The sequence below is a fragment of the Stegastes partitus genome, unplaced genomic scaffold (assembly GCF_000690725.1).
Source record: "Stegastes partitus isolate 25-593 unplaced genomic scaffold, Stegastes_partitus-1.0.2 Scaffold51, whole genome shotgun sequence".
NCBI classification, from domain to species: domain Eukaryota; kingdom Metazoa; phylum Chordata; class Actinopteri; family Pomacentridae; genus Stegastes; species Stegastes partitus.
Genome location: NW_007577782.1, coordinates 572895 through 584873, shown reverse-complemented (window position 1 = coordinate 584873; position 11979 = coordinate 572895). Strand labels below are relative to the sequence as shown.

At 42.2% G+C, this 11979-nt stretch overlaps 1 protein-coding gene across 1 annotated transcript; it reads right to left on the bottom strand.

Moving 5' to 3' along the window:
- Positions 1-1067: 1067 nt before the first annotated feature.
- On the bottom strand, positions 1068-3215 carry LOC103376584 (leucine-rich repeat neuronal protein 1-like). Its single transcript, XM_008307001.1, has one exon. It carries the CDS (start codon positions 3213-3215, stop codon positions 1068-1070), a length of 2148 nt encoding a protein of 715 aa, XP_008305223.1.
- Positions 3216-11979: the final 8764 nt, after the last annotated feature.

Below are 11979 nucleotides of genomic sequence, written 5' to 3'. Positions count from 1 at the left end.
CACTTTGTGTATTTTTCATTATTACTATTTTTATTATATGCAAAAATTTAAGTTTGAGTAATAATCATATTTAAACAGGCTTAATGTGTAGTTGTAATGTGTAGCATCCACCAGGGGGCAGCACATGTTCATATCAAATTACATCTATCAATGTATTTAAGCAGACACAGTGTGAGCTCTGAGAATGTCTCAGCATGTATCACCACAGAGTGAGAGTATTTGTCTAAACCAAAAATATAGAAAACCAGAAGAAGAAAAAAAAACAAATGTCTGCAAAAGAACCAAAATTTTATTTATTTTGACTTCTTTAGTATACATAGTGCATGAGAAAATAATAAACTAAGCAATTAGCGAAAAACTCTAAAACTCTAGCCAAATAAATGAGTAAATGGGAAAAGAGTCAGAAAGTTTCTAGTGCACCTTAATAATAATAATCATAATAATACAAAAAAAACTTGAAAGGTTTTAACAAACATTTGTATTTCTAGCATTTAACATCACATTTATCAGCAAACTAAAATGCTAATTCTGTTGCAGTGTAAATCAGAATTTTCAAAGGTATAGTTGATACAACATTACTGCACAATTGCTAACATTCAGTAGACAGTATAACAAGTCTAAATCCTGCTGTCAGCTTTTAACTGAAGTTCATACAAACTTCTTTATCTATCAGTGCACAACAGATTAACTGTTTTACAAAACAGAGAAAGAAACATTGATTTGTACTAATGCTGCAAGAAGACCATCTGTCCCTGCTGCTGTATAATTAACCCAAAAGAACGTGAGTCAAAAATGCACCACAGAAACAGAGCAGAGCAACTAAGACAACCTGGAGGCTAAATACAGCTGCCATCTTGGAGAGTCCAGAACAATTAAGAGATAGAAAGAGTCAAACAAAGGCGATACGCTATACTAATAAAAATCCTGCACTTGATCACTCTGCCTCATATTAGCAAAGCTGAGAATACAAAAAAACATTTGCAACTTTATTCGACTTTTGCACCAAAATGGCAAAAGTGTGTCTTTTTGTGCTGCTGGAGAGGCGGTCAGGCCTCCTTAGTGAATACTCACCACATGTAATAACTACGTGTGGTGTCGACAGGAGAGGGTTTCCCCTCTGTGCTGCCGTCTTTGTCCTTCTCGCCATCAGCCTCCCAAAGATTAATGAGTGGAGGGTAGAGCTCATTAAGTGGGATGGAGGATGTCTTCAGCATGTACTTCTTCAAAGAGTGGTGGTAGTTTTTTCGCTTCCATCTGCGAGCCATGTAGACACCCACAGTGGCCAGACTGAGGAATGCCAGCATGGTTGACATGACAACCAGCACAGCCGCACTCGGGTGCTGGTCTGACAGGTCAAGGGCAAAGGTAGCGCTACGTGTTGTCACGTTAACGCAAGACTTGTGTGTCTGAAGGTGGATGTTGGAGACTGTGAGGCATACCTCGTACTCAGTTGCAGGTTGAAGGTGTGTGAGGTTGTACTCATGGACATCTACAGGGACACGAGCCGTGTAGGTGATGTGTGGGTTGTCAATCTTCATGGTGGCTGAGGCCCACTTCAGGTTGGAGGTCATGACATTAGAATTGACTTTCCAGGAGACCAGGATGGAGTGGGACTCAGTCTGCTTGACATAGATTTTCATCACCTGAGCACTGTCGAGCAGGGTCCCATTTACACGGATGGTGGTGACTCGTGTGTCCGCCCCTTCTGTGTTCTGGGCTACACAGGTGTAATGACCAGAATCTTCCACCTGCACATGAGACAGCCGCAGAGTGCCCTCACTGCTCAAGTGGTATCGCTCTGACATGGTGTCTATTGTGATTTTGGTCCCTAGTGGAGTCACCCAGTAGATTTCAGGCTCTGGTTCCGACACCGCCCGACAGTCCAGGCTGACACTCATGCCTAGCTCGAGGTTCAAGTGGCTGGGGAAGGTGTCGTGGGATATAAGGGGAAGACACTGCTCTAGGGACTCAAGCAGTCTTAGCTCTCGGACCCGTTGGCCTCTGAGTTCTGGTGGGGAGGTGCACAGCATGGACAAGGGTTCCATGAAGCGCACTATGGTCCTGTTGGAACTCATCCACTGAATAACGCAGTCACAGCGTAATGGATTGCTGTGAAGACTGATTTCACGCAGATTAGGCAACATCTGTACAGTATGCTGGTAAAGGGCAGTGAGAGCATTATTGTTGAGCATCAGGCTCTCTAGGGAGGGCATGTCCCTAAATGCCAACCTGTGGACATAAGACAGTTTAGGGTTGTTGGTGGCTTCCAGTTTTGTCAGTTCCGGTAGGTTGTCCAGAGCAAAGCGGTCAATAGACACCAACTCCATCATATTGTTGATGCCCAACTCCTTTAGACGGAGCATGTTTCTGAAATCTCCTTCCTGAATTTTGTGAACTGGATTTTTGTTTAAATCCAAGAATTTCAGATTGGGGACTTTCTGAAGGGCAAGTTGAGGGATTCTGACCAGTTTGTTGTCATAGAAAGAAATGCTTTCCAGATTATCTAAACCTACAAACGCATTTCCTGGAACATCAGTGAGATCCATTCCTGCCAGAACTAGACTCCGCAGGCTTACTAGAGGCTTAAAATTCATGTCAAGTAGGCCAATAACTGGGTTCTCCCCAATCATGAGGATCTCAAGGTTTGGTGTTTCTTCAAACCAGCGGCTGTCTATGACATGGAGCCTATTGGAGTTAAGGTGCAGGCGCAGCAGGCTGTGCAGGCCTGCAAATGCTCGGGGAGAAATGGAGCTTATCTGGTTGTGGTTGATGTAGAGCTCCTGCAGATTGGAGAGGTTTCCCAGGCAGTGGTCTGGCAGGTGACTGATCTGGTTCTCTTCTAGATGCAGAGTGGTCAGATGGTTCATGTTTGTGAGGCCAACAGCTTCCACAGTGCTGAAGTTGTTCTGGGATAGATCCAATTCTGTCAAGTTGAACAGTGCCTCCAGCTCTCCACTGGTGCGAGAGATGGCGTTGCTTTGGAGCAATAACACCTGGGTATCTGCTGACAGGTTGGTAGGGATGTGCGTCAGCCTCAAGTCATTGCAATCCACTGTAGTTGCCTCCTTGTAGGTCGACTGTGGGGTGAACCATGGGCGAATCTCACATACACACAAACGAGGACATTCTTTGCCATGAACTGGTGACAGAAAGGAAAGAAGCAATCCCATGCAGAGCCAGATTAGAGGAGGCCACGGCTGAGAGCTGAGCGCCATGTTGTCTGCTCTCTCTGCTCACAAAAGGCTTAGATGAGAGGCAGCTTTCGGGAAAAGGGTATGAAGGGATGGTTCATGAGCATTAGTCTCCTTTGCTGATAGCTAACTGCTGGAGGTCCAGAATGGTGATTTCTAACCCAGAGGACAGTATTTGCAAAAAGCAGGCCCAAAAGACATCTGGTCCAAGCTTCCCCTGTGTAGCACACCTTCAGGTTTAAACCTGAAAAAAAAAAAACAGAAAGAGAGCAATGCAATTGTTAAAGCATATATAATTTGATTATCTGCTTGCCAAAAAAAATGTATGACAGTGAAACTGAAAAACAGCTCAATAAAGTGAAGCGAGGGAGTAACAGAGTTATACTTGTTTCTTTGCAGAGGATTAAAAAATGAGGCAAGTGGCAGACTTTCACGGTGCCACCCCCACAGATATTTAGGGGACTAAATTGACGTGTCTAACAGGGCAGAATGAATCCGTCAATTTCATCTGGTTGCCCTTCAATTGCATAGACATTCATGCCTACTTTTTAATGAGCTCTTACACAGCCAGACACAGTTTGATAATAAGCCTAAGTTTGAGAAAAAGTTACTTCTGGATCTTGAAAGAAAAGTGACTGAGACCATTCATGCAATAAAAAAAACAAAAAAACAACTAAAAGCAGTTTGTCAAGTAAAAAGTACTGACAATATCTGCTTCAATGTAGAGATTTACTGTTAGAGTAATGAAATCTCAAGCTATTCCCACATCTAAATGGTCCATTTACCAAGCAACATGAACTACCAGAGAGAAGGAGCCAAAATTTGTAGAGTATGCAGTATATTTGTCAGTATCTAAGATGATAGAGTTAATTTGGGTCTGCTTCCCTAATGTGTCTGTCTCCTTGGAGATTACCGACATGTTTTTTCTCCCCGGGTTGGTTAGATTATCTGCATACCAGCTTAGTATCAGCTATCGTCTTGAACGAGTGTGTGGAGTGGGCACAGCCGGTGGCTCTGGCAGTGAGCCCATTACACAACAGGCTTAATATACAGAGAGTGATTGCTCTTCACTGTTAATCACTCACTGCTTACGATACAGGCTCATGGTAGGCAGTGGCACACATGTAAAATGTATTTGTCATTTCTTTTAAATGAGCTGCAGATGTGCTGTGCTACTTTACACATCCATGTTTGGTCAAACTGAGTGGAGCAAAGAAAGACTGAAGCTCAGTGACAGACTGTAAATACTTCATGCTTTTGCTTTCATTTGTCAATTTGATGCCTTCAACTCCTACAAATGTATGTAAGGATGACAGGCACAAACTAGATTTTCACAAAATATGACAATATGAGCCATGGGAGTTAAGTTTTTTGAGATAAAATAATAATCCCTATATACTGAACACTTGTATAATCAATTAAATTTTCTTTTAAAAACTACAAATATAACAACTAAGACAATATTCTGTTAGCTTTATCATATGTAAGTAAGGCTTTATTTGTGAGTGCCAAAAGTTGCACTATAAACAACCAGATGGAACTAAATTATACTGTATCTGTGATAGGTGATGTAGTAATAGAGAAAGGAAGAGAGACTCTTGGCTTTCTTTCACTAAAGCTAAGCATCACAGTGTCAGCTCCTGCTATGACTAACACTCAGAAATTCACATTTATCTTCATCCTCACAGACTGGGGCTGAGCACCCAGACTTTATATATACGTGTGTCTCTGTGTGTGTGTGTGTGTGTTTGTTTGTGTGTGTGTGCAACATGAAGAGGAAGCCGGGTGAATTTTGTTTCACATCAAAACTGACAAGTTCCTCTGATATTAACATAAAATAGATACAGATTGTTTTCCCTTTCCTTTCATGTGCCGACTGCTCACGCCCAATGATGTGTTGACACCTTCCCACAGTTTTTCCTTCACATTTGCATGAGCAATAATACAAAAGCAGCCTTGACAAATACAGAATGGAGCACCATACTATACAGAAAAACAACATTATGACACTGTGTATAGAAATTTAGACATACCAGAAGGCTGGCACTTCACTGCAAATATAGCTTTCAACAAGTTAAATACAATCAAATAGATGAAAGACTCTGCAGAAATGAAAGTGTTTAAGTATTCATTTCTGTAAGTAACGATGATTTGGTGCCTGGTATCAGGTGGCTGATCTCTGCAATAACCCAGTCACACATGAACTGATCTAACTGATTCCCTCGGTGTGACTAAAGTGTGGCAGCAGTGACCTCCACCTTCTCTTGGCTCTATTCATAGATCCTGGTTGTAAATGATGAACATGCAGAATCGCTCTCAGATAATCCATTCATATGTTGTTCAATTTAATTACTGTAGATATATTGTGCCGTGGTATGTAAAGATTTATTCGGTTATAATTCTTTTGTCTGTCTTTCTCCCCTTCCATGTGTCATGCTGCTCGGGTATTAAATTGGAGGAGACAGGCGGAGAAATCGTTGCTTTCATGCTGAGGCCATAAAACTCAGACACCTGGCACCAGGTTTCTGGCAGCCTGGCAGCACTATGGGGATCTGCATCCGTTCCCACCTATCTCTCACTGTGTGTACGTGTTGACCTCATTGACCCAAGGAAGATTTGCCTAGCACATATGTTCTTTTTTACTGACGGCCTGCTTCATAATCACTGCAGTACACAAATTCATACTTACGCCCTCCCCAGTTTACCCGCAGATACCTGCTGTTGGCCACAGACCAGCTTCACTGAAGTGGCTAGAGTGGCTTCCCACCTGTTCATAACATCAAGCTTTTGTGGCCCAGTGCTTGATCAGCTATACACCATGCTGCTCTGACCTCTTGTCCACTGCTACTCTGTTGCTGTGTCTAAAGAGTAAAATTATTTCTAGTTTATACCTAAACAACCACATCATGCATATGTTGTATCTTTTTTAATACACATTCTGTCAACCATAAATCAATTTCCATACAGTGTGTGTGTTGTTGCAGACAATCTTAAAAATATATTTTTGATTTATTAACCAACTCCACTTTCTCATTGCTTTACTAATGTCTGTATCTCCGTTAAAGGACCAATAGTGCATTTTGCTTATTTTATTTTTCCTTAAAGCTCTGGCTACACTCCTCAACAAATGACAGAAACGGCAACAGATCACAACCAAAAGGGAGAGACATTTTTGGGGAAAACAATGTTATGAAGTCTTGTTTTCAGGGATGCAATAGAGATTATGGCCGAGACCAATACTCTGACTGCCGATTCAGGGCCACACCAGTTGTTTCCCAGCACCTGTATCATGAAAATCTATTCTAATCTCTTTTTCTCAGGCAGCCAAGACACTGTATGGGGCATAATTTAAAATGCATGCTTACATGGTATCTGCACTGCACCCATCTCTTCACTCCTTACAAAATACACATTTTGTCCCATCCCATCAGCCCCTAACCCTTCCTTATTCCACTCCCTGATTTTGACATGCATGCATACACAGACTACTGGAAGGAGACAGAAAAATCCTTCAACAGCTTGGCATTATCCAGCTGACTGTCTGAATTGAAGGCGCCAGCAGGGCGGATTTACTCTCTTTGCTCACCCAATCCTTATGAGGATTTAATCAAAGTACACATTATACATATAAAACACACTCACATCCATTCCACAACTGCTGTTGGTATCACTACTGTATACATCTAAAGTAGCTAATATTTCTATTTGCATAGAAGAGGATCACCGGCTTTAGGTTCAAAACAAGGTAGCAAGATGTAATTATGGGACATAATGAGGTTTGTCTGCTTCCTGCTAACGCTTTACGAATGTGTTTACAAGACGGGAGAAATCGTCAGTGCCTGCAGTCAAACGCAGGCTTATTTCTGTCATTTCTCTTTAGATCTGTTCAGCCCAGGTATTGTGCAGGTGGCAGTCACTCTTTTAGTGAAAATAGTCAAAAAGACTCCTTACTTCAAAAGACATAATCAAAATGACGTCGCTTAGGTTGTTGTGGAGTAATTTCAGTTCGTTTGATTTTTACACCTTCTAAGAGTCTAGACACAACACTGCTGATACAACACTTCACCACGTACCAGTGGCACAGCCAAGAGGAACCTCACTTGATAGCACGCTGCATCATTTTTCCACAGGAGGTGATGCTTTCACCCGTCTGTTTCTGGGGCCCTTTTCACTGGGTGCAAAATGTAAGCAGTGTTTCTGAATCAGCAGCCGTACAACAGGCTCACAGACATGCCATCACCATGGCAACGGCTATGCCACCGGCATTTCTGTTTCATAACCAAATGAGAAGACATGAGAAGACAGCTATTAGTGCCATCAGGCAGCTTAAGGAATATGCCAATGAGAACCTCCACTGGTGCAACAAGGTGACTGCAGCATGAACCCATGTGAAAGCCATATGCGCTTGAAAATATTGAGATTACACCACGACCAGTAAACACAACCATATCTCACACATATGTCCATATGTGTGACTCTTTTATCATCAGCATATTAAAATGATACAGTAAGTACTCAGATTTCTACATCAAAGCTATAGTTTCCAAGACAAATGGTTTCAATCCAGATCTATAATGTGGAGCTGAAAAGCTAAGTGGTGCTGCCTGATGTTTCCTCTATGTCCTCACTGTGCTGGCCTGCCTGAGAGACATCCTGTTTCTGCTCCATTAGTATGCAAGCGTCTCACTTCACATCACACAGGGCTTTGGTGCAGCTGCTGATAGCAGAGGTGTAGCCGAGGAGGAGAAGGATGCATGTCCACTCAGTTAGAAAGAAGACAGAAAGTAAAGAGGGAGAAGATGGAGAGCCCTGCCTCAGTGGGAAGGCCACAGGAGGAAACTGCTGAACTGAAAACACAACAGGACTGAAGGTACAATGACAAAAGCCAGTGTTAAATTCAGTATATGGAATCAAAGAAAAGTATGCTGCATACTTAAACAATGCTTTTACAGACTCCACAGCAGTTTAAAAGTCACAGCGTAGCATATTGTGTCTGTATTTCTTTTTACTGCAAATCCTTAAGGTCGCTTTATTTCCCTGTGGAACAGAGATGAATCTTGACACAATTTTTCCTCTCTGGCTTTGATTTTTTTTCTCTCTCTCTCTTTCCACTTTTTTGCCCACATCCTCCCCCACCACCTCTCCTTACAGTAGCAGTGTCTGTGAAAAGCCATTACATTGTCATTGGAGCATCGATCAATCATACTGACATGCCAAAGTCTCTAATCTCTGGGGGAATCCCTATTCGAAACAATGCAGAGGTCAGAGAAAATTAACTCCCACTGTTTAAACTGACCTACAGGTATAAGCCACAGAGATCATGCTATTAATAATGCGTTCAAAATGGATTTTCATGATTCTCCTTCTGCATGATTTTATAAGTACAATTGTAATTGTTTTAGCACATATTTAAGTGTGCATTTAGCTGTGAATCGATAATGCTCCTTTAAACTTGAATTCAATCTAGTTTTAGAAGCAATATACAGAGAAAACCCAGAACACAAGAAGTGTGCAGAAGAAGTGATATTGCAATCTTCTTTCCAATTTATTGTTGGTATAAACAAACAAAGACAAAACTGCTGACTCAGTCACAACACCTTGACAAAACCTTTCAGTGACCCATCGTGTTTCCATGTCTCCCCTTCAGATGAACACTCTCAAAGGGAGAGGGTCAAGCTGTTGTACCCCCTGTCTCCCCTCCACTGCTGTGGGAACCCCAGCACCAGCACATGCTGCAGAGTTGGCCCTATGGCGCACAAAGGCTCCTACCCCAACACACACAGACACACCAAGACGTGTCTTTGTTTCGGAATTTTCTCACACTCCTCATTGCCAGCTGAGGCGATACGTCACTGTTCATTGTGATTGCCAGGACGGGGGGAAGGTGCCACAACCTCTTAAACTCTCGTATCATTGGCTCACTGGGTGACATCTGGATCAACTGTTTCCTATTTATTCACCACGCAACTAAACAAAGTTGTGCGCTGTGCGTTTGCCAGAGAACAGGTTAGTAGTGCAAATTATGCAACACATGATGTTTCTCCTGTCTCAGTTGTAAATGTGTGTCAACATTATCGATCTCCAGCTCTTTGTGTTGCATTAGTGAGCTCAGTAACAGGTGCTCTGTAATGCAGCAGCTGAAACAACAGAGCCCACTTGACAAAGGTGACCCTAACAATGCAGATTCCCACTGCTTTCTCAAACTCATGAGTAGAAACACTGGACTGTCTGTCTTTCTCCTCTTTGTCTTAATTTCAGACATCAGCCAGTTTCCTGACCCTTAGGCATGCAAATAGGTTCGATGCTACTACTCAGCTGTTCCAGCTGCACTCTGCACTGTGGAGGGATGCTGCAGTTTGTGTAAACGTTACACTACATTGTTAGTTGAACCCGATGTCAGGGCTGTTGACAAGAATACACGCTCAGCAATGGAGATGTTTTTATAATATTTCATAGGCAAAATAAATAAATAAATAAACAGCATGTATGGAACAAAAACACTGCAACTTAACCCAGGTTTGTAGATTTGGTTCACATTTTCTTTGTTTTCCTCCCTCCTATCAGTTCATATTGACCAACTGTCTAGACTTGAGAAAGCTCCATAATAATCATATACTTTGTATAGATTGACTACAGGGCACGGTGTCCTTGCAAATCACTACTAAAATACATTTTATGGATTTAAAAAAAAATAAAAATAAAAATTACACTAATGGACATTGCAGATAAATTCAAACATCGATTATGATTTTTATTTTTTTATGATCTATTTTCAGTTTCGCGCAATCAAAACAGTGTTTCCTCTTAACGGTTGTAACACGAGGATCCACAGCACTTATTGTTTCATTTCATCTTTGTTGATCAGTGCAGTTCCTAAAAACACACAAGAAATGATGACTTCATCTTTATCACTTTGAACCCGACTGAATATTCACTTCGTCCCGTCCGGTAAGAAACAAAGGCAATAATTTGAATTATCCTACAGACATATATCAATATCTCAGCACATGCATAAAAAAATCATGCTCTCACCTATGAAGCGCTGTATCCTCTGAACGCAAGAATGCTGCAGGCTACTGTATCTGACCCATGCAGTATCCGCAGCTCTATAGGATGATGCTCGAAGGGTGCAGATGATGGGGTTTTTTTTTTGTTGGTGTTGTTTTTTTTTTTCTTCTGGAATAGAAGTAATCAGCCTTATTAACGACAATAAATAGCTGTGTGGAAAACAGCCCTCTGGTATCCGTTCTGCTCCAACACGGTGATACTTCAGAAGTGGGAAAACCAGCAGCAGCAGCAGCAGCAGCGCAGCTTCCAGAGACGAGCAGCTGCCCTGTGCAGGTCAGCTGGACTGAAACGCGTCTGACACCGATTGTGGTGCCCAAACAGGCAACCTCACCATCTGTTCTGTCATCACAACCATGGGAACAAAAGTCCCACCCTACCGGCCACGAGCAGCTATGCGCGAATTGTGGCGTGATGGAGCCGCAGTATGAGCCGCCGACATCTGAGCGCGCTGACAAGATGACATTGTTTTAAACGTTTGTGTTATGCTTCTCTCGAAAACTGCGTCTATTGTCGCTCGTCAAGTCACCAAAGTGTAGTCATGATCAGTGATCCGGGTTGGGGGGGGGGGCTTGAATTAGTGCAGGACATCAGAAGACTTTTGGGTGCCATGGTCCCAGGGATGATATAAATTTAATGACTTGGTAATTAATAATTCATAATAATTATGAAATGAAATGGACTTTAAAGTGGATCTTATGAGTCTCTCTCTTTCTCTCTGTCTGTCTGTCTGTCTCTCTCTCTCTCTTTCTCTCTCTCTCTCTCTCACACACACACACACACAGTGTTTCCATCCCTTCAGAGGACATAATATTGACTTACAACCATTACCTCGAGCCCTAGCCTGACCATAACCCCCACTTTTATAACCCCGACCCTTAACCAAACCTTAACCTAACATCACCCTCACCTTCAACTGGGAAGTCACCCTTATATTGAACCTTTTACATCATTGAAACTCGCTTTGGACCCCATAAGGACACAGAGTCCTCGCAGTGTGACTGCATAAATTGATTTAGGTTCCCACAACTTGAGTAATACAGGCACAAACACAAGCAAACACTTGCACACAGGAGTCCATGTTGAAAAAGAGATGCATCTTTTCTCTCAGACATGTCACTTGTTTGGATTCTTGCTTCCCTCCTTCTCCTCCTCCTGCTCCTCCTCCTCCCTTCCTCTCTAAGGGGAGCAGTGAAAATGACAACGTTTCATCACTTTCTGTTTGAGCTGCTACTCTGGGAGCTGCCAGGCTGCTTCTTCATCCAGACTGTAGCTACAGAGAGGAAATGTGATTGTCTCTGTGTGGTGACAAGAAAGCTCGCCGGCAGATGTCATGTGCAGGTTTTGTCTGTTTACATTGGAGTTTAGCAGATAGTTACAGATGTGTTTACATTTTCAACACAAGGAGGATCAACACAATTTTGCTATTTCAGTGTTTTCTTCTCTTTTATAGCCGAAGTTCTACATGCGGGAAGGCTGGGGCTTCCTGATGGACATCTCTGTGACATTGCACTTGAAATTTTGTTGTTGGAAAATGTTTGGCCACAGTTAATATTTCAGGTGTTGGATTTAAAATGCCAAGGATTTGTTGATATTAGCAAGCCAACGAATTTGAAACTAGAGACATATCTTGTATTTTTTATCAAATTGGTGTAAAGTCTATTAAAGTGTGTTGTGTGCCATAGACAAAAAATAGGACTCTGGAAATGGATGTATCCTCACT

Excerpts from the sequence above, each read along its gene's own strand:
- LOC103376584 (XM_008307001.1), bottom strand. The coding sequence starts at position 3,215 with ATGGCGCTCAGCTCTCAGCCGTGGCCTCCTCTAATCTGGCTCTGCATG.